Below are 24,325 nucleotides of genomic sequence, written 5' to 3' on the forward strand. Positions count from 1 at the left end.
GGAGGAGAAAGATGGTTGCCTGTTTCCATCTCTCCCAGGGAACATACAATACCTACACAATGTACATATCCAAGTTTAAGATAATCTTTACTCCCTTTGTGTTAAGTGTGGAATGCATTTAGCAATGTTTATCTCTCTGCTTCCTCTCTGAGTAATAACTTGGTTCAGGTGTTATTAATAAAATCAGTTTTTATTTTAAATAACGATGCTATTCCATAACCTTTGAAGCTCACACATAAGCCTAACTTAGCCCAGCTTTAGCTCATCTGGTCTTTAAAACTGCTCCTTTCATGTGGCTGGCCCATGAGCCAGGCATACTCCTCCTCGAGGAAGCCACTGCACTCCAGCAGCGTGAGAACGATTTGCATGATCTGTGTTGCGCCATTTGAGCCCCAGCGAGCTCCAAGAGCCATGCACAAAAGAAACAACTGCCAAGTAATGTACAGGGTTTAGTTAAACTTAAATGAGACTGTTTTGCCAGCGCAATCCTAGGCACGGTCACTCAGAAATAAGTACCACAGAGTCCCAGGGAACGTACTCCCTGCTAAGTGTGCTCAGGATTGCATCCTACGTCAGGCTTCCTGCTATAACAACAACAGCCCTCATAACAAAAGTTTTAGAGATGCCCTGTTGAATCCATTTATAGGGATTCTGAACCAGAGATGGGCAATTACCTTTTAAAAGGCAGGCGTCTTTTAAAAGCTAATCATTACATTTTAGGAAAATTAAAGTAATGCATTTAAAATACAGAATCAGACTTCTGTAAACTTTCCTTGTAATTCTGAGATTTTGGCATCGTGCTGTGCTATCAATGCAATTATTTCATAGGCCATAAACGGGCTCTGATGACATTAGATTTCCTACTTTTATTATACTTAAATTAAGGCAAAATTAAAGCAAATTGCTTTGTTTGCCTGGTTCTTTTTTTTTCCTGAAGAAAATGCTCTGTGTTGTAATCAAATGTGATCAATAAAAGCTGTTGGACAAGTAATTATTACAGAAATGTCATTACAGTGGGCTCAATTAGAAGTATAGAAATTGGAGAAAGTACACAAAAACTTAGCTGTTGTGCAAAACAGATTTTTACAACAGATACAAAAAAGACTCTTACCTTATTAGTTAATGTTGCTTGCATTCTGCAAACCCAGATACATTCCTGGATGCAAAATGGAAAGTCCCCCCTCTCTAGTAAGGTAAGCACGGTTTTAATGTGTGAAGGGGAAACTCCACAGATTCTAATATTCCTTTTAATCTGTGGCTCCGTTTCCTCTCTATAAGAGAGCTGGGAACTATTAGGTAGGAGAAGACTTTAGTGTGCCTGGTTTGAAACTCATGACATCGCGTCATACTTCCAAACATTTCCAGCAATTGGTAATTAGATATCATGAACTATAAGCTGGATCTTAAGGACTGCCAGCAGAGTGAAACCTGGGCAGCAGTCGTTTCCTGCTTCTCCCCTACTTCTCAGCCCCACAAAATTCTGCTCCTAAGGGTCAATGGACCTCAGGAACAGTGTAAGGGCAAAGTAGGCTTCTGCAGTGGAAGGGGCAATCAGTAGAAATTGCCTTCCTTCCCTCCACCAACTGCTATCCAGCTGGCATTTACTGCTGCTACACTGGAGTAACAGCACTGTACGATCCAAATCCATATGTGTACCAAATGTCAGTTTTCTATGTGTTGCATGTGTTCCACAACAATACTGCTTTAGTAACTCCATTAACATTTTAAAATCAGTCAGTGTTCTAATTCACAGAACCTGGAGTTCAGCCAAGATTGCAACCTTGTTCAAGCAAAAGAAGGGTAGAAATGTTAAGGATACTTTGAGGATTGCATAGCACAATTGTTGATGGCATTTGGATTTGGAGTTTCACTGTATACTAGACATACTGAGATGGTAAAGAAATTGAGATGTTCCATGCTTAAGTCTCATTTACTTCAACGAACCCCATCAGAGGTGCTCCACGGATGCAATTTTTCCCTATGTGAAGATAAATTCTCTATAGAGGGGCAAAAAGTGATCATCATAATGCAGTTACATTTATCTGGAGGCCACTCATTCGTGTAAATTGGGAGCATTCAACATACAGCCATATCTAAAACCAGAGAGCATCCACAGAAATATTAAGGAAGTTCTCTATGGCCTTTTATGTCACTCAGTATAATAAATGGTCAAGGACAGAAAGGAGTCCAAAATGAAGTCGCACCACCGTGCACTTATAAAATACCATCATATTTAAACCATTATGCTTAAACAAACAGAACAATTTCTTGTTTGGTATCTCAGGGCCAGAGTCAAGGATCAGCATGATCAGGCAGCTGCCAAAGCCCATGGCCTAGCGGAGGGTCCAGGGTCCACTGCTGCAAAGGGACTCTTGGCCCATCCTACCAGGACACAGAGATTGTCCTAGAGGTCCCTGTAATATTCCATGAGAGAGGTGTTTTCCAATGCCTCCCTTTGGCACTTCTCTAAACAGGAAATGGGAGATAACCCACAAAGCTCCTGCAGTATCACCAGGACAGCTGAGAGCTACTAAGGCTCCCCTCTAGCCTTCCTTGTACCATCAAGACCCTACCTCAAAACATCATAGGAAAACAAATCAGAAGATTTTCCTAATTCCACTGATCCCCAGGATTTTGTCCTCTAGTTCTCTTTCTTGCCATCATAATGGAGCACTATTGCTTTCCTTAGGTAGGCAGCCCAACTGCTTCTCCAGTGTCTGCTTCTGCCCTTATACTTAGGAACCCTATGCAGTCCATTTAAAGTTCACTCTTGCTCTTGAAAAGATGCTATGTACAGCTATGTAGCTTAAAAGAGGCTTTTCCTCCTCTTTACATGAAAAAAATGTGTACACAAAGCATCACATTCTTTAGCTAGCCTGAATAAAACAATAAGCTATTATAATAACCCACCCCAAATCCATTTAAATGTCACAAGTACAGAAAAACACCATCAATCAATTGAGCTATCTTCTTCTTTTTTTAAGCTCAACATCTATCTAGTACATAATTGTGATTCAAGATTTCGCTGAACTAAAGCCTGTAACATCTGACCATTAATATGCTGGCTTAGTCCTAGGTCACGTAGCATCTCCTCTCTGATCTCTTTTATTTTTTGCTGTAGGCAAACAGCCCAGTGAGTAACTTCACTAACAATATAAATCATTATTTCAATACTGGAAAATTTCCTTCAGCCTCATTTTAACATATGACACCGTTAATGAGATTCAACTGGTGTGCCATGGCTTGTACACATACTGTTATACCGGGGAACCAGGGGTAGGGATAGTGGTTGAAAACAGACATACATTTTCATCTAGCTGAAGTTTTTGCAGCCTACTCTAAACACAAGCATGGCAGCGTACGGTCTTTGCTGGAACCTCCAGGGCAACAGCCACACCAACCAATCCTACAACTGTATTTCAGTATACCTCTTCCAACACCTTCAGCGTGTAAAGGTCCAATGTCAAAATAAAATTTCAATTTTGAACCATCTTTTTTTTATGATATTGCTTCTATCTTCAGGTATCTTCTACCCTCCTCTTTCCCTTTGAAACTACTGTTGTTTTTTGTGCTGTGGCAACCACTGAACAACTCTTCCTTCAATGAGGCAGAAAGATAACTAGGCCTTTTGGAGACGTTTGTGGCATAGTGAATTCCCATATTAATACTGTCCCAATTTCTGGATGAGATGATAATGTGAGGAGAAGCTACCATGTTGGATTCTCGCAGGTGGCCCAGGATTTCTTCTGCTTCCTTTGTGGAGCAGGTAGGAGTCATGCCATAACAGCTCCCAAGCCATAAAGGAGTCCATAGAGTCCATTCCTACAACCTAATACTGCCTTTCTTACCTTGGCTTTTGCTCACTTCACTCTACAAACAACTTTTACCAGGTTTCAAATGAAAGTCTTCCGGCTTCTCATTTTCTGTGTTTTGTCTTCCACTGTAATCAGCTGGGTGAAAGGGAAAAACTGGTTGGGGGTCAAGCTCTCCTGCAGAACAATTCCAAACAAGATTAAGTTATGAATCGCAGCTGGCTGATTATAGGCTGGTACTCGGTGACCCAGCGAATTAGGTTAGGTCAAAACTAAGCTCTATAGCTAACAAGTAAACCTGAGCAAATAAATATGTAGTATTGCCAACCTCCAGGTGGGGAGATCTTCCAGAATTACAACTGATTTCCAGATGCCATAGATCAGCTCCCCTGGAGAAAATGGTTCCTTTGGAGGGTGTACTCTATGGTATTATACCCCGCTGGGCTCCTTCCCCTCCCCAAACCCTGCCCTCCCTAGGCTCCACCCTCCAAAATATGCAAGAATTCCTCAACCTGGAATTGGCAACCCTAGGGATCAGGGTATGGAAAGAAAAAGGCAAGCTCAGAGCAGGAGAGAAGCAGGCAGGGATGGTATAGAAGAGTGGGCCAAATGCAATATGAAAACAGGCATTTTGTAGACTTAAATCTGGAAGCAGAGGCCTAGCTCTCAAAGAAATGATAAGTCTTGGCAGTACCACTCCATACAGAAAGTGGGAGCTCATATGATGGAATGTTCCCCCACCCCAAAACCCCTATATACAGAACACTAGCTAGACTAAATTAGATTAGAACCCTTCCCTGTGATAACTAGTTTTCTGTGCAGAGGGAACTTTCTGTACAAGAAACATTTAACACATAAGCTCTCCCTAGGGTTGCCAGGTCCTTCTTCACAACCAGCGAGAGGTTTTTGGGGCAGAGCCTGGTTACGGCGGGGCTTAGGGAAGGGAGGGACTTCAATGCCATATCGTCCAACTGCCAAAGCGGCCATTTTCTCCAGGTGAGCTGATCTCTATCGGATGGAGATCAGTTGTAATAGCAGGAGATCTCCTGCTAGTACCTGGAGGTTGGCAACCCTAGCCCTCCCTGACCTACAGTGGTACAACCAAGGCACAGGTTTACCACAGGTTTCATAAGAACTGGGCTAGAAACGTGTGGACATCATCTCTGTTCAAGAAATTCTGACTGAAGTAAACCCGATATGTTTTTTTTAAAAATCCTTTACAAAGAGATCAGTTATTGTGCACAATCTGGGTAGTTGTTTCCTCAATCAGAATATGACAACCTCTGTAGCAAGTACTGATGTAAGAAGAATGTTCAACCCTGGATCAGAAGGAACAAAATGAACAATCGGTGCAGATACAATTACTGAGACCGGTTTTGTGGTCAGAAGGCAAAACTGGTCATATGGGAAGGCAATTTTAAAATTCCACTGTCATGGTAGCGCTTACTTGTGTTTATCAAGCGTTATGAGTGCCTGTTTTCCAGTCTGCGCCAAGTTCCTCAACATTTCTACTATTACACAGAAATACAATGGTTTAAAACTAAAAACCAAAACTGCAGAATTTTAGCATTTTTGAAAGATGCACTTGAAGATATTACACCAACATGAAGAAATTTAAACCTAAATCTCCCGCAATCATACAGGGCGAGGGGGAGAGGTGGTATTTTAGAGTCCAAAATACATTGGCCATTATCCTTTAATTCGAAGATTTTATTCACATAATGTCCAGAAACCTTCATTATTCACCAATGCCAAAGGTACTCAAAATACCTACACTAAAAGTACTAATCCAAACCAGGCAATATTCAACATCTGGCCCACACTTTATGGAATTATTTTGCAAATTAAAATGCAGCTTATTCACCTTTTTCTATGAGATCAACTACACAGAAACGAGTGGGAAAGAAAACAAGTGACGGTATACTACATAAACTGACCTCCCAGCACTTGGTACCAGGGAGTCCAACGTTCTCTAAATGCGAGCTGTGGAAACCAAGGCAGTCAGAGGATCCGCTGATCATGTTCTTGAGATCGGCAGCCTTGCCTAACTCTGGCACCCATGTAAACCTGAGCACAAGTGATAACCGCTTCCCTTCAAAGCAATTTCTTCTGGCAGAGACACAGAGAAGTGGTCCGCCTGCCCTTCCCCAAGGCTGAATTCCTCATTCTCCTAGAACACAGCCAGCCTTGATTCTTTACCTCCCTCAACCAGATGGGCAAATACAGCCGTAGGCTTAGCTATCTTAAGTGGACAGCTCAATGGAGACATCTAAATGCACAGCTGTGGTCAAATATATCATATGAAGTTTTTTTCTTCTTTGCAAAACAGCAAGAATACAAAATAGCAGAAAACTATTTATAGGTATAAATAATCTCAGACAATCAAACACAGGGGATAAATTGTTAGGAAGGGAAAATGTTCCTCCAAACGGCTATACTTTACTTTTATTATTGTTACGGTCTTTGAACAGTGAAATGCATATTCACATATATGAAACATTCAAGTGAAGAAGAAACAATTTTCAACAGGGCAACACCAGAAGACTAATTCATGATAATAGTAAGACCGTTTTACCACTTGTATAATGCCTATACTCAATGAGTATGTGAAAAGGATAAATGCACACGAATTTTCTATCTATGTGTGCATGTGTGTTTAGGAAAATGCTTGCACACACACACACACACACACACACACATATAGTTATGGAACAGAATAGTATAAAAATATATAATCGTATCACAGAATTATATAAGTAATATTCCTTAGATTACTAATTACAGTGTGTCTAAAATATAACATATGTAACTGTGTTTCTACTTAAATCAATAAAACTCATTGCCACTGGGATGTTAGACAGTAATAAAGGGGCATGCTCCAAGACTAAGGTTAAGAGCAAAAGCCCCTTAAAATGCTCATAGGCTTTTTAATTATTTTTAATTGTTTTTAACAAGGCAGGTACGACCTGGATAGCCCAGGCTAGCCTGATCTTATCAGATCTCAGAAGCTAAGCAGGGTCGACCCTGGCAAGTATTTGGATGGGAGACCTCCAAGGAATACCAGGGTCATGATGCGGAGGCAGGCAATGACAAATCACCTCTGAATGTCTCTTGCCTTGAAAACCCCACAAGGGGTAGCCATAAGTCAAATGTGACTTGACAGCAAAATAAAAAAGTATAACTGGCCATGATGCTTGATCTTATTTCCAATAGTACCATACCTCTGGTTAGCACAGTTTCACAGGGCAAAACTGACTAAAACCTAAATGCAAAACAGAAGATTAGGGTTTTAGTTTTTTCCATATTTTTTTAAAACCAATGAAATGCAGATAGAAAAACCAGCTTGAGGTTCATATTCCAAATGCCAAATTTACACTTCTTCTCCTTATATGTAAAAGGCATGATACATTCACTGGACTGCTGTAGTCTAGCAATGCAGAAGGCAGGGGTGAAGAACCCTTGTTTCCTTCTAGAGAGGAGCGAAGAAAAGATATCCAGATTCTTGAACACAGAGATTCCAACATTTGCAGGACAGAAAATAAAAACTGTTGCAAGACAACTCTGTGTACATTAAAAATGTTTGCATAAACATTACTCCGTTATTGGTAAATTTATTACCAGCTACCAAACTGGGATTCTTACAGCACTTCAGATGGAAAAGGACTGGGGAGGGGAGAGATTCCTGCTAGAACGCAATGGAATAATAGGGAAGCAGTTGTAATAACCCACTGATAGAACATGATTTGCACAGAACAACGAAGAGACACAGGAGGCAAAGACTGTATTTTGAGCATACTCCGTGATATGCCACAAGGAAATCCTGTCACAAACATGCAGGTGAGCAGTGACTATGAAGCAAGGAGCAACAGAGGAGTGTCTGAGTCACCTCAACCTTCTCTTCTCTTCCATCCTTGCAATTGCATCCCTCGAGCACCTCCCCTTTTATAAACATAATTTAAAAATAAGCGGTGTCTTCAATGGAGAGCCAGCATGGTGTAGTGGTTACGAGCGGCGGTTTGGAGCAGTGGACTCTGATCTGGAGAACTGCGTTTGATTCCCCACTCCTCCACATGAGAAAAAATTCGGTTTAGTATATAGGCGCTGTCATTCGGTTTAGTATATAGGCGCTTGGTGAAAATTAGTGCTCCATGACTCAAAAAGATAGGGAACCTCTGTTTTAGAGCATGGTTAGGTGCTAGGCCTCTTTAGATAACACAGCCTCAAGCCTGAAAGTGGATCATCCTGGAGGAGTCAGTACAGCCAGCGGAGTACATATATGAGAGGGCAGGAGAAAGCACGGAGGACACAACTGGTTCAGAAAATGCAGCACAGCAAATGTTGACCTGGTATATACTAACCTACAGAATCGTCACAGATGGCCTTTGAGGCCCTTAACTTTTAAGAAAAATAAATTTAAACCAAGGATCACTGAAGTCTGTTTACATTCCCACTTTTGTAGTGTACTGCACAGATACCAGCTGTGCACATTTCCAAGGGCCTTGCGCACAATTCGCCGCAAAGCAGCTCCAGTCCTTACAGCTGCTTCCATCCAAGGTTCTATTGTCAATGTCGGGTATCTGTTGGCATTCCAATTTCCCATCCTATTCTAAAATTTCGAGCATGCTCCTCTCTCCCCTTACTTCTAGGGGACTTTGTTATAGCAACAAATTTCACAAGACTGCTGCTTTATCACACAGAAAACCAAACCAGGATGATCAAAGGTACGGCTGTCACATTATCCTGGCAGAGGCATTCTGGAGGTATCCACTCAGGTCACATTCATCTACAACAAGGGTGTCTAATCTTTTGGCTTCCCTGGAAGAAGAACTGTCTTGGGCCGCACATAAAATACACTAACGATAGCTGATTCATAATATTTTAAGTAAGTTTATGATTTTGTGTTGGGCCACATTCATAGCTGTCCTGGGCTGCATGCGGCCCAGGGACCGCAGTTTGGACAAGCCTGATCTACACAATCCCAAGGTGTGTGCACAACTGAAGCATCGTAATTCAGATACAACATTCATGACCCTGAAAAAACATTTAAGCGGAGCATGGCACCAGTAAGACATAAGCAATAAACACATGAGGCCATCCCCACCCCCCAGGGAAAAGGCTCCAACGCTCCTTCAAGTGATTCCAGTTCTTAAATTTGCATGAAAAAGAACGTGTGAATCCTACTCATTTCTGGATTATATTTCCATCATATTGAGTAGATTTCAGCATTTCTGATTTAGAAATGCTCAACAGTGTTCTGCAACTGGCATGTAGTCCTTTTATCCTGCTTTTCCTAAATGACCTAAGGCAGCTAACAAAGAGGTCAGAAAGTCTAAAGAACATGATAAAACCAAACATAACACAATAAAATAAACAAATTCAATTAAAGTAAAAACAATAAATACCGCTTGCCTACAAAACAAATAGCCCAGGACCAGCTTAAAGCCAAGACAACATGAAGCAGAAGACAGATTTACATGCCTTAGCAGCAGGGCTTTCTGTATGTCTTCAGGAAGGCCATCCCATAATGCTGGTGCAACACCAGAAAAGTCTCAGGAATTGACAGAAACAGAAAACTGCGTGCTATAGAGCTCATTTGGAAGCCTATGAGGTAGTAGAGGTAGCAGCAAAGAAGTATTTTTCTCTGCTACTATTGCATCTACTGAATAGGATCCAGCTCAGTTATTTAGGTGATTCAGACTTCCTCACAGAGAAACTGGAATTTGGCCTTTAATTGGACATTTTAGCATGATTTTTGGCTGGTGAAAGCTCTCAGATCTGATACAACTTGGATGATATAGGTTCTGCATTGGGGCATCTGCTTCATCTAGTACCTTTTTGTGGATCGTTTTGGTCTTATCTCTCTGAGGGATGTTACCAGAGTTCTTCAATCTGAGAGAGTAAAACCTATCATTTAGCCTCTTGCCCATCATGGTTCATGGATCTTGTAAGCAGTCACTACATATAGCATTATGGAGGATTACAAACTCATTGTTGGCTGAGAAAATTTCCCCTAAAGTGCTTAATAAATCAGTGATAAGACCTTTATTGAAAAAGCCTATCATGGGTGCTCAAGTGCTAGCTAACTGCAGGTCAGTTTCTAAATTTGGGGGCAAGAACAGGTGATGACTGATGAACAGGTTACAGAAACATCTGGACAACGTCTGCCCTTGAACCCTTTCAATCTGGTTTCAGGGATGAGCCAGAGACAGATTTGTCGCCCATCTCAGTTTACAGCTAGATAAGGGAAATCCCTCCCTACTGGTCCTCCTGGACCTATCACCTGCCTTTGATAGTCAGTTACTTGCTATTGATGGAGCATTTGAGATCAGATATCAAGGTTGGAGGCATAACTCTGAGGTGCACTGAATCTTTTTTTGATTGGCTGGGCGCAAGTGTCTAAAACAGAATAAAATGAAATTGAATCCTGACAAGACAGAGATAATGCTGGTCGGTAAGACATCTGTTTTGGAGGGGGTGTTACTCTCTACATTAGATGGTGTTCAACCTTTTCACAGATGCCATGAAGCACTTGGGCATCCTTCTGGACTCAGCCCTATTATTGTGAAACAGGTTCTCAATGGCCAAAAGTCCATTTTACCAACTACATTTGGTTTGTAAGCTCTCTGCCTGTTAAGAGACTGACAATGACCACACTAATCCATGTAACATTAACCTGAAGGCTTGACTATTGTCACACTCTGTACGTGGGACTGCCCTTGACGATGATGTGGAAACCTCAGCTGGTGCAAAATTAGACAGCCCATCTACTATCAGGTTGGACAGCAGCAATCAAATTATTCCTATTCAGCAATTCTTGCATTGGTTGCCCATAGGTTTCCAAGTCCCAATATGGAGAGATGGTGCTTATCTTTAACTGTCTTCATGACCTGATGGCCACATACCTGAAGCACCGCCTCTCTCGGTTTGAACCCATGTGGCAGCTTTGTTCAGCATAGCATTTCCTTTTGGTTCTTCCAGCCACCATGAAGGTATATTTCTGCTGCTGCCGGTTTGTGGGCTTTTTCTGTAGCCACTGTGAAGTTGTGGAATAACCTCTCTGAAGAAGTTAGAAGATCCACATCTCGCTTGCAGTTTTTGGGAGGTGTCCAAAACAAAGCTTTTTAGACAAGTCTTTTTATGGGGTGTCCCGAAAGACAGGAATCTCTGTCAGGTTTTATTTTAAAGATTTTCTGCTTGTTGTAATTTGTGTTATTCTCAGACTGTGTTGCACTGTGGTGATTTTATTGCTGTTACTCACCTTGGATTCCGGTTATCTGGGAGAAAGGGGGGCTTATGAATATTTTAAATAAATAAATAGATGATACTTTTAGCCACTTTTAGAATTTCTGCCTTGAGATATAATCATATAAAAGTGTACAGAAAAGATATAATTGTATGTGTCAGTGTATGAATGCATACAAAAGGGATTAAATATTACAGCAGAATTTCACGTATGTGCAATTGTATGCTTTTAATAGCCCTCCTAACATATTTTCAAAAAATAAAAACATAATGTATTACATTTTACACTGCCCCTCAGGTACCTGCTCATATGAATAAACAGTATTATTTCTAACAGTTTCTGACCTTAAAGACCTCCAGGGTAAATACTCAAAATATATTTACCCCTTAAAATTTGACAATTGTATTTTAAAAGACAAACGGTATGCTTATTACATTTTACACAGCAAGAAAAGCCATTATTTTAACTGATGGAGCTATATGAGGAAAAAACCCTGATGGCTGTAAACGCCACCAAACTACTAAGACAGCACTGAGGTGTGCAGTCGGAACATGGATTATTTTGTTGAAATATCTAACATGATACTAAGACCCAAGGCAAATTATAGATATGGAGCTTAGGTCTGGTTTGCTCATTTTAAAAAATAACAAAGATTTAAGAGAGAGAGAGAGAGAGAGAGAGAGAGAGAGAGAGAGAGAGAGAGAGAGAGAGAGAGAGAGAGAGAGAGAGAGAGAGAGAGACCACAAGCATGCCACTTGGTGTTTTCAGTTCCCAAGCAGACCAATGAAACAGTATTCATATGCAAAATAATGCTTGCACCACAATTTCACAGACCTTTAGTATTAAGATACTAAAATTAAGATACTTTCAATTTCTCAAAAAGACATAAGAAAGCTCTGTGCCCAGACTATTAGGCCATTTATGCAGGGGAAGTTAGCCTCGAGTTTCCCACAGGACCACTGTGGGGTTCCACTGCAATTATTCATGATTTTTCCAACCTCCAGAATCACTCTGATGCTGTCACGCACTCACCCCATGGTTTCAGAGACCTATTTTATCATGATTTTAAAGTTTGGCCCGCTCCCACAGCAAAGCTAATTACAGCATAATCCATGAATAGTTGTAACTGCAGGTTTCTCTCCCTATGCCCCCCATGCCCCGTGGTGGGCAGTGCAAGCTGGGGAGAGGAGCAGCAGGAGGAGGCTAGGCTCTAGGCAACTGCAGGAGTAGGAGGAGAGTTGACGCAGCACATTGGCCAAGGTTTAAGAACTCTCCACCGCGAAGCTGCAGTGGTGGCAGCAGCCACTGGGGAGACACACCGAGCAGCTTCAATCCCTGGCAGGGAATCAGTGAGGCTCAGTCTGATTCCCTATATCACTGTAAAATTGAACGGAGTGGGGTGGGGTGGAAATCAGCGCAGCTCAGCTGTGTCCCCGTATCTGGAACTGACCGGGGGTAGGGGATCAACAGGAAATGTGTCCTGATCAGCCAGCCCATCCTGCCCTTTTTTAATTTGACAGTACTCTATTTTAGCGATAAAACGCTAAATATATAAATATTGCAGCATTTTGCCACTGAAATAACCCTATCAATTTTTTTAAAAGGTGGGGGGGCTAACTGACCAGGTCAACATTTCCCGCTGTTTTCCTCCTCTCCCTTTGATCAGTTTCAGACATGGGAGATCCACCTGAGCCATGCAAATCTCCCACCCTCCCTGTTCTTACGATCCCATGGAACTTGGGATTTATTTCTTAGCAAATGGGCATGGTCAACCAGGCTCTGTAAGGCTTTTTTTTTTTTAAGTAAAAAGCTATTTCTATCAGGAAACGGAGAGCCCCCCCCCCAAAAAAAAAACCAGGCATCCTTTTCTGGTCAGTTTCAGCAGGCGTATAAAGATCTCTGGAAAGGAGCTGGCTCCCCTCTTCCCCCCCCCCCATAGGCGTCCTTCTCTGGTCAGTTTCGGCAGGGAGTGTTAAGAACTCCGGGAATGGAGCCAGCTCTCCCCCCCCCCACCCCCGCCTCATGGGCGTCCATCTCTGGTCATTTCCAACAGCTGGCCTGACCGGGGCTGGCCGGGCCTGGTGAAGTATTTTTTTTAAAAGAAAAAACAATGAATTACAGAGTAGCATTTTCAAGGGGAGGGACTCACTGGCGATTCATTCATGGCATAAATCTACTTCACAACTCCAGGAATTACTGTGGGGCAAAAAGCCCCCATGCATAGAACTTTGATAATTCTGATCAGAAAACTGTGCAGCTAGAGAGCAGAAAACCCGAGGCAAACTTCCCCTGCATAAATGGCCTCAGCAGCAAATTGAATCACTAACTGTGATACTCTATTTTTTTCAAAATATGCCCACTTACGAGGGTCTCATTTTGATCCCTTCCTGAAGGCCACTTTCACCTACATTCTTAAATGTCTCTCTTAGCTGCTTCCAATTTTTCCCCGTTTTTTTCCCCCAGTTTAACAACATACTGCAAATCTAAACAGAGAGACAGCACAGTGCTCTTCGGTGCCAAACATGCTGAAAAATTGAATAGGGTTGCTGTCTGTGGTATGTGAAGTAATCATGCAGATTTAGACACACACCCCTGAATGAGTAGTGGCTATATTCACTATAACATGACATGTTACTCAAGCACACAAAAGATCCTTCCAGTGCCACCCAAGCAACAATAATGTGTGAACTGGGCCTTAGTCCCTACTGACCTGTTTCTACAAGGCAATGTGTCCCAGCAGATGAACATGCAGAATCACTCACAAAGGTGGCAACAATGGCGGAAACTCATGAGATACCTCTGGTTCTTCAGCAGTAAGGCCGATGTTACTGCATGGCAACTATCATCCATCATTACCAGATAAAGATATAAGAATTGCTTGTAAGATATGTCTATTGTCTTCAGTTGACTTAGAAGTGTGTACCTCGGCTTCAGATGGTTCTGTTAATCTAGTATTACAGTATAACAGTGGAAAGCCACATATTTATGGGAAGCTTATAAGTAGGGCATGAAGGCATTCATCCTCCCATTTGTCCCATGTATCTGGTATTTTGAAGTTTATTTCCCCTAAACATGGAAATTCCATTTAGCTATCATGGCTAATAACCACTGATAAATCCACCTTTCATGATTCACTTTTTTGTAACCATCTCAGCCTTATTTATTTAAACAAATTTGCCTCACCTGTCTATAAAGTTCCAATTGAAATAATATGGTTTAAAATACATGATCATCAATATACAAGTGAATATACAAAAATATTAGCACAAGGCCTTGCTAAAAAAGGCCTTTTCCTTAAAAGGGCTCTGATGCAGAAAGAGAAAAAAAAATTGGACCTACCAAAAATTATTCAATATGACCTTAAACATTCAGTTTGCATTTATCACCAGGAAAGAGCTATGGCAAGAGACTATACAAAACCCTTCAGAGAGACCATTTCATAAAATGTGGGTCAAACTATTAGATAAAGAATGAGAGATGACTATACCTGGCAAACAGATGGAACAGTTAAGAGCAATTGGACATAGCATGTGGCTACGTCTATAGCATTGGTGTACAAAGCCATTCTATGACTTACCAATAGGAGAAGGGAAATGGCACTCATTAGGAGGCAATGCAAACATACTATCCTGAAATACTCAGGGGATATGCGAGGGCTGACAATGTCACCATAGCACGACTGTAATTACAGTAATAATATATTAGAATGGCAGTGTAGTAGGAAAGATGAGGTCCATTTTGCCTCACGCTCAATGCCACAAAAGCAGAAGATAATCTCCTAGTGGTGCATGTCTAAAATCAATAAGCAGGCCTGGTAACCTGAGTCAATTCTCAAATAACAAAAGGCTCCCCTGTAAAACACAGGGTCCGTTGTAAAATGGGGGGGGGGACGCAACTCACGGGACTACCTGAAAATTATTCATGAAGACATTAATACGGTCTTAAACATTAAGTTTGCATTAATCAGGTTTGCCTCTAGTAAATATGTTGGCAGATGGTAGCCTTCCAGTTTAAAAGTGACACGTTTTCTTTACAATTTTTTCCTTTCGTAACCTGCCCTACACATTTTATTTTAAAGGTTTTGTTATTGCATTTAAAGAACAAAATAATGTATATGTTATACGTATATGTTCACAGAGCTACCTGCTAAGCTTGGAAATGCCTTTGTAAATTAGGATAAATCTTGCTATTCAGACAGATTGATTGTTCACAAATCCAGGAACAATGCGTATACGTGGGAGAAGCAAGATCGCACTTTCTAGATTCATCCCAGCCCCATTCAGGATAGCTTGTATACAAGCATACACTCACATGACACTCACATTGTATTTGTGACCAGGAACCATGAGAAATTCAGGATCTTGACCACATGTACTGTGCCTGTACTATGCATGTGCCTTGTATGAGCACAGGGTCTTGTTCACATGAGTTATACCCGAAAAGAACATAAAGGCAAGGGACAGCCAGCTGTCACAGGATCACTCTCCCCAAACTATATCTTGCCCACTGCCCTAAAGTGTTTGATCAAGATATTATTCTTAACGTGGCAATGCAAACCATTAGCAAAAATAAAGGATCTTGTTACAGTAGTGTCCTGGCAAATGACAAGGAGAATTGTAGCTGTTCCCTGGATTTTACTTGAAGTGCAGAGATGTACGAACTCACAGGAAAACACTTAATTAACTTTGCAATGGGACAAGTCTATTTGCTGATTCAGTAATGTACAGAAGCGGAAAACTAGGAGGAAAGAAGAAGGAGGAGGAGGTTTTTACATGCTGACGTAATCTACCACTTAAGGCAGAATCAAACCGGCTTACAATCTCCTTCCCCTCCCCTCCCCACAACAGACACCCTGTGAGGTAGGTGGGGCTGAGAGAGCTCTATCAGAGCTGTGACTAGCCCAAGGTCACCCAGCTGGCTTTGCGTGTAGGAGTAGGGAAACAAATCCAGTTCACCAGATGAGCCTCCGCCGCTCATGTGAAAGAGTGGGGAATCGAACCCGGTTCTCCAGATCAGAGTCCACCGCTCCAAACCACCGCTCTTAACCACTACACCATGCTCGCTCTCCAATATGGCCAGAATCACACTAACAGCAGAGGCTAGACTGGTAGTGGAGGCTGAGAGACATAAGATGATAAATCTTACTTTTCTCACAGGATCCCCTCATGTGACTTCTGCATTCCTACATTACTGGAGCAATATGGAATAAAACCAGGGAGAAGTTATCACTTAAACTAAGAGGTTACATGAAAACCACAGTAATCACATGATTAATAGTCTATATTCTCCCAAAACACAGGGTCTTCATTTAAAGGTGTGTTGCATTGTAGCATAAGGTTTAATTCCTTTACAGTATTCATCTTGTTTGTTTTAAGACCTTATGAGATAGAACTGCGTAACTGTGACTGTTGGATTTTGCTAGCTTCTTTATATCTAATTATGTTATTCGTGTGGCCAGAAGACTATGCTGATGAGACCCCCTCTTTACCTGATAGTTCAAGCCTCTGAGCATACTAATGCTGACACTCACATGAAAAGGTATGTATTCTGCAAAACGTTGAGCAAAGGCAAAAAGGATATTCTGACCAACAAATGGTTACGAGTTGGAGCTATAGTATGAATTTCCAACCAGCTCAGATGTGTAAAGGTTCTGCTAATTATTTCAGAAGTATATTCTCACAAGGCAACAAAGGCTTTGTGGTTTTTTTCCTTTTCCAGCTCCAGCCTCTTTGCTTCTTACATTTTAGGTTTTTATAGAATCTGGGGAATTGTTTTGTTTTGGTTAAAATGCATTTCATGCACCTCATTTTATGTATATTGGTATTTACACTGCCGGCACTAAAATGTAATGAAATCGTGTGTTATGATTCAGTATTTCTACATTTATGATTTTTAATTAGTATAGTTTATCCTCTTAAAGTGTCTTGTATTTATTTTATTTCTATATAATTCATAGGTTTAGCTTATTTTCAAATAATCAAGACATATGGCTGTATATTAAAAGAAACTATGCTATCTATTTTTCAACATTACTCCAGCCCATAAAGTTCTTCCTTCTTTCAAAAACCTTTTAATGACTATAGATGGGTGCTCCACTTACTGTAATTCCCCCACTTAAATAAAGTTTAAGGTGACACAGAACCAGGGTGGATTTGATTTAAATCCAGATTTAAATCAAATTGATTTAAATCACGATTTAAATCACTAGTTAGTAAGACTAGATTTAAATCATGGTTTTCTATATAAAGACTCATTCTCACTTCTATAATCTTAATATTTACTATTAGATTAAGGTTTTACTTTTAGAATAATAACTTTTCAGATTAGTTTTATAGCTATATCAAAATTACTGATTTGGTTATACTATTAGAAATCTATAGATAGATAATTATTAAATTATTGCAGGGTGAACTATCTCCAGTTTCAGACGTTGATTTCGTTGTTGCAGTGTTTGCATTTTGCACGCATGCCTGCCTCACCCATAGGTAGAGGAACTTCATTAAAATATTCCCAAACTGGGTCTCATTTACAGCCTGTTGCCATTATATCTCAGGCCACACACACAAAGATCCCAAGACATCAGCTCAAAAGGTTCCACTTTCATTTTTACTGCTTGCCCCTCCATCCTCACACTTAGTTCCTTGTGCAGGTCTGTTCCACTCCAATCAATCTTCTATTCATTGGACATTTTGTAATTTAGCACTTAAGAGGTAAGGGGTTGATTCTGTGTACATGGATGTGCAAAGGAACAATGGGATTAAGGTCTTTTTCTCAACTCTGTATGTTTATTTTATAACGTTTTTGATGTGAAGAAGAGGTATATTATCTCTGCAGACACAAATTCTCAGTTTTGAGAGCTGCAAAACCAAGCATCTGTGATAATATCTTCTAGACAGAAAAAATGCCCATAATAATCTTACAGAAACCTCTGGAAGAGCATGACATTGTGAATGGATTAATGGAATTAATTTATCCAAAAAATTAAACATTGCATGATTGTATACCCTCATGCTACATAATTAAAAATGAATCTTTATTTCATGATGATAACCTTTGGACTATAATGTATTTTAAATAGAAAACTATCTTCAAATAATGTTTTCCCCTCAAAAAGCATTTTATTAAAAAAAAATCCAATTTAAATTGCAAAAAATCTGCTTTAAATAAAAAATATTATTTCAACAAATATGTTTTTTTGCATTTTACCAAAAAATCATTGATTTTTATCCTCAACGCAAAGAACACACATTTCATATTGCAACTTATGTCCCATCAGCTGCAAATCCTACATTCGTCCGTGGACAATTTATTGATTAATCTCGGCAACATGGACTCCCCAAGTGTCAGTAATGTCAGAAAATGCAGCTCTTCTTTCCTTGTTTCTGACAAAAGCTGAATGGGGACAGGAGGGATAAGCAAAGCAACTTCTCTGATCAATTTCTTCCGCATGCATGAAAAAGTAAGCAGTATTGAGCCCAGTAAGAGCCCCGTGGCGCAGAGTGGTGAGCTGCAGTACTGCAGTCCAAGCTCTGCTCACAACCTGAGTTCGATCCCGACGGAAGTCGGTTTCAGGTAGCCGGCTCAAGGTTGACTCAGCCTTCCGAGGTCGGTGAAATGAGTACCCAGCTTGCTGGGGGTAAAGGGAAGATGACTGGGGAAGGCACTGACAAACCACCCCGCAAACAAAGTCTGCCTAGGAAAACGTCGGGATGTGACGTCACCCCATGGGTCAGGAATGACCCGGTGCTTTCACAGGGGACCTTTACCTCTTTTATTGAGCCCAGTGGAGTAAATCAGTTCCACAGCAAAGACCACTGCGCCCTGCAAACAGCAACAGGTCTTACGAGGTAAAGGCATGGTGATCTGTAAGCCGTTCATCTCACAAACACATTTGGAATTGATGGGTCCAGCACATTATTTATAATGTGATCGTTCATCTTCTTGTAAACTCAATATATCCATCCAAATAGATCTCCGGAACTATAATATAGACTGCCTAACTTGTTCTGCAGTCACTAGAAGCCTCATCCACAGACAGGATGAAACACAGGTACTCAGACTTCTCAAGGAAGTTAAACAATGGCAACACTAGTGCTAAATTTGAGGGGTAAGATAGCTATCACAAGGAAAATATATGATTCCCTGATGGGGTTCCTTCTATGAAATATCGGGATTAGGACAACTACAGGAGAGAAGCAACAGGTAGCAACAGTATCCCACACCAGCGTGGCAGTTAATAGTGTTGGACTAGGATTTGGGAGAACCAGGTTTGAATCTTCACTTTGCCTTGAAATGTTGCTGGTTGACTTTGGGCCTAACATACCTCACAGGGTTGCTGGGGTGATAAAATGGAGCAAAGGGAAATAATATAAGCTGCTTTGGGTCCTCAGGAGCCCCGTGGCGCAGAGTGGTAAACTGCAGTGCTGCAGTCCAAGCTCTGCTCACGACCTGAGTTCAATCCCAACGGAAGTTGGTTTTAGGTAGCCGACTCAAGGTTGACTCAGCCTTCCATCCTTCCGAGGTCGGTAAAATGAGGACCCAGTTTGCTGGGGGTAAAGAGAAGATGACTGGGGATGTGATGTCACCCCATGGGTCAGGAATGACCCGGTGCTTGCACAGGGAACCTTTACCTTTTTACTAGTCTGGCACACAATTATTATTACTGCTACCACTATCAATGATGCGGGTGGATCCTTGAAAGGTTCACTCTTGGAAAAACCACCGATTTCAGTATGAAACAAATAAGCACGGGTATGAGTCTTTAATTGAAACCAAAGGGAATTTCAAATTTTAACTTTTGCTAGCTACGGTCGCTTTTTCCGATTATTGTTGTTATTTCTTTCTTCCTGTTATTGTTGTTGTTATTTCTCATTGAGCCTGCACCTATGTCAACTAGTTAAATGTTTTTCCCCCCCACAATCAAATGCCAATGGGAAAGAAAGTGCCGTCACCTCTTCATTACTCCACGTTAGTGTAAATTTATTTGATGTGTGAAGGTTATATTGCACATAAGTACATGACAGATTGTAAGTTTGCTAACTTCAAATCAGTTTTTAAGCGCTTCCAGTACTTTCCCCTTAAAATGTAAGTTATTTGACAAATTGGGATTAAGTTATCTTAGGTCAATGTAACTGTACGTTAAACTAATGAGGTGTATGCCTATGAGTTATGTCTGATTAGCTTAATACGGTTAGCGCTGGACAGCTTGGGCTGCTGACCTTGAAGGAGCTGAGATAACATTGAAATGCGTTGGAGGATGTGGTTGTGATGTAGGAAAAAAATTTACATAATAGTTTGTCATACATACTCCTACAAAAAAGGATTGTTTCGAAGTCAGGCAATGTAAAACCCACACACAACACCTCAGGCAAAATGTGTGTATTAGTTTCCGACTGTCAGCTTAGGAAGAATTAGAAGAAGCGCGGCCAGAGATAAAATAATTATTTAAGGTTTGTATGCTAAATACTGTTAAAGCAGCCAATTCTACAAGTTTGCAATATAGAAAATCAAAATGCATTAAACGATGCACCACGGACGCAGAAAGAAAGCTTAAGTGAGGATTTGCACAGCTCCTGTCCATAGAACTGGCTGACTGAATTATCAGAAGATGTATGTAGGAAGTTCTGGTCTCAAAAAAAAAAATCAGGCTTAATTGAAAAAGATCAAACAGCAAATGGAGGAGAAGTGAACTTTATGGAAGGGCATTGGGAGCAGGAAGAAACCATAGGTAACTCCTTTTGAATGGTCTTCCAGAGGAGGTTTAGATGTCACTTTCCAATGGACATATTTAGGAAAGTGTATCAGGCCATGTTCTCTTAGAGACTTCTGTGATGAGGCAGCTTTGACATCTGTCTGAGGGCTGCCTGGAGATTTAACTGAAATGAATTTATTATTGGTTGGTGGTATTTACTTGATGTCAATGTCCGTTTCTGGTGATTTTATTGTATATATTACCACATGTGACATTTATCATGAATTTTTTAAGCAAGACAGGGTATAAATATGTATTTATGTATGTATGTATACACATACATTTTTATAAATGGATACTAGACTCCTTTGAAATGTGGTGTTGGAAGAGAATGTTACGGATACCATGGACTGCCCCCCCCCAAAAAAAAAATCAGTGGGTTATAGATCAAATCAAGCCTGACTGACCCTAGAAGCTAAAATGACTAAACTGAGGCTATCATATTTTGGTCACATTATGAGAAGGCAAGAGTCACTAGAAAAGACAGTCATGCTAGGAAACGTTGAGGGCAGCAGCAAAAGAGGAAGACCCAACAAGAGATGGATTGACTCAATAAAGGAAGCCACAGCCCTCAATTTGCAAGACCTGAGCAAGGCTGTCAAAGATAGGACATTTTGGAGGACATTGATTCATAGTCGCCATGAGTCGGAAGCGACTTGACGGCACTTAACACACACACACAAACACACCCAGTACAATATTTTCAATAATGGCCATTTGTTCGAGGCTAATAATCTATGCAGCCAAGAACCACCACCACTGACAGAAAGAGAACTTGATATTTCAAGCTATAAACAAATCATAGGCTTTACTTTTGTGTAAAGTTCCTGTTCCCTTTGTCTATGTAGGTGACAGCTTGTTGCAGTGGTGGCTGAGTCCTTGGAACAACTTATATTGTCTTCTGCCAAGGTGCTAGATTAGATGGGGTTTTGTCCCCCTATGATTTTATAGTAATGTGTATGCCTAGCTCAGAAGTAGGAGACAAGTAAGACTCATGTAGATCTACCTTGTGATGTCTCCCCTTTAAAAATGTATGACTTTTATTATGCTTTTTTGCAATTGTTCCTGGATTGATGGAAATTGATTTAGTCTGCAATGTTAATAAAAATGTGTTTCTCTAAAAAAGAAAAAGAAAAATCAGGCTTGTCCAACCCATGTTACCATTATCCCAAGCATATGTTTAACTCATCTTATCTCTCATTTGAACTAGATTTCTTTTTAAGCCACAGTGTGAGGAACATAACTGTGAAAGTTCACCCTTAGAGGGCACTGACTTCAAAAGCTCTCTCTCTAAATAAGAAAACCAAATAAATTCAGGATAGCAAACTATGTTTGCTAGCTAGCTGGAATGACTGGTTTTCCAATAATTGAGAGGCAACTTTTCTAATTTGCTAAATTGTTTCATGAGCTGCATGCGACAGTGATGGAGATAATAAGCTGCAAAGGAAGTAGTGGACTTAGATTGGAGAAGACCAAATCTACATCAAGCCATGAATCTCACACAAATCACTATCTCTGCCTAGCTTACCTTACAAGGATGTTGGGAGGATAAAATGGGAAACCCTTACAAGATTGGAATTGCACTTGCGTAGTTGGAATGTCTCCATCACAGCCAATAAGGCATAAAATATGTTAACATATTTCTTTTGACATACTGACTGCATGCACGACTGATGACAAGCCTACAGTAAGGACTATACACAACTTTTTTTACTAATCACACCTTTGTCCATTCCCCAACTTCCATTCATGATCTCAGATAAGAGGATGGGGTAGCAGCCCAGCAGGTTCCCACCCTGACTCGGCTCCTAAAATCTGAGGAAAACAAAATTAATACTGAAATTAATCCAGCCACAGGTAAAGGAGCTAGGCAGTATTGTACCAAGATTAATTCATCTTTTTAAATCCTACAAATACCGAAAATATTGACAATACAAGCATTTTCTAAATGTTGTGTATGAAGTGTTCTGAGTCACCAGAATTGCATACAAATTTAAAGGGAAAGAATATTGCCTGCGTCTTTTTACTCAATAATGTAAATGAGGAGCCAGCGTGGTATAGTGGTTAAGAGCGGTGGTTTGGAGTGGTAGACTGGATTGGTTTCCCCACTCTTCCACATGAAGCCAGCTGGGTGACCTTGGGCAAGTTACAGCTCTGTTAGAGCTCTCTCAGCCCCACCTACCTCACAGGGTGTCTGTTGTGGGGAGGGGAAGGGAAGGTGATTGTAAGCCGGTTTGAGTCTGCCTTATGTGGTAGAGAAAGCTGGCATATAAAAATCAACTCTTCTTCTAATGGGTTTTTTAAAATAATGTATCTGTTATTGCCCTTTCTAAACGGGGCAAATAACTCCTCTCCATGGCCATTTCAAAATGTGGGGGGCAAGGACCACTCCTCCCCACACACCGGAGCCCTGAGCTGAATCGGGCCCCTGCAAACTTTTGAAATGCCTTTCCACAGAGATGCTATGTGACTGCAGCAGAGTGAGTCACGCTTAGGGCACCTGAACTCAACTCATTAAAAATAGTAATGTGTCATTTTGCCCTAAGTATATGGGTGTGCAATGCTGTGCCTGGACTGAGATGATCCATAAGTGGAAAAGTCTTTACCGATTAATTATGGAGCTTGACCAATTATAGTGGGATATGGTAAATTATGCTCCAGGCCCCTGAACCACTGCCTGGAGAATGGAGTGATCCCTGAAAGGACAGAAATTGGCCATCTCTTCTCTCAGGTTTCTCTTCTACTAGAGGTTCTTCGATTGGGAGATATCAGAGAATGGAACTGAGCCTTGTATACGCAAAGCACAGGCTCTCTCTCTCTCTCTCTGAGCTAATGTCGTCGTCCCCTCCCAAGATGACATCAGATCAATGCCAGAGTACTGAATGAATCGATCGAGCAAGCTCCACAGAGCTTTGGACAGCATACAATGTTCTGTGCTCCCCCATTTTTTCCTCACAATAACCTTGTGATATAGAGTTTAGGCTGAGCAAGAATAAGTGGCAGAGTAGAGATCTCAACCAGAACCTCCCATATCTCAGTCTGGAGCTATAACCATTGCACACTACTGGTTCTCAAGTTTTACACCTATGAGGATCATGATAGCTCTCCTTACCTGTAATCAGCACTAGCTGGTACAGTTTGCATGAAATAGACAGCTGCTGTCCTTGCCCTCCAATGCCATTTCTTTGCGGGGAGAGTAAAGAGGACACAATCTTCTATCTCCTCTTGAAGAAGATCCACTAGCTGCTTGTGAGAGCCTCCGTAAAAAGCTTCAATCAGTAGAATGCTCATTCTCGTATAAGTTTCCCAAGTTGTCCAGGAATCTAAAAAGCACATAAAAAACCCAGTGTATTATTAATAAAGCCTACTTTATAATTATTTCATTTTACATGTGTCATATAGGATCATGATAAAAGCGGAACCACATTACACGAGCTCAGCCAGCGAGTTCATTTTTAAAGGAATTCAATCTTTTTGTTTCATTAATAAGTTTAACTTAAAAAAGACTAATTAAAATTG

The 24,325-nt window shown here is 40.8% G+C and overlaps 1 protein-coding gene across 2 annotated transcripts in view; it reads right to left on the reverse strand.

Annotated features, from left to right (window-relative positions):
* Nucleotides 1-24,325, reverse strand: part of GTDC1 (glycosyltransferase like domain containing 1) — a 226,920-nt gene that overhangs the window by 154,233 nt on the left and 48,362 nt on the right. For both annotated transcript variants that reach the window (XM_056861446.1, XM_056861445.1), the window contains exon 2: nt 23,919-24,129. In XM_056861446.1, the coding sequence (XP_056717424.1) occupies nt 23,919-24,097 (179 nt within the window). In that variant the 5' untranslated portion in view covers nt 24,098-24,129. The remainder of the gene's footprint in view (nt 1-23,918; nt 24,130-24,325) is intronic.

Source organism: Euleptes europaea, chromosome 15 (assembly GCF_029931775.1).
Source record: "Euleptes europaea isolate rEulEur1 chromosome 15, rEulEur1.hap1, whole genome shotgun sequence".
NCBI classification, from domain to species: domain Eukaryota; kingdom Metazoa; phylum Chordata; class Lepidosauria; order Squamata; family Sphaerodactylidae; genus Euleptes; species Euleptes europaea.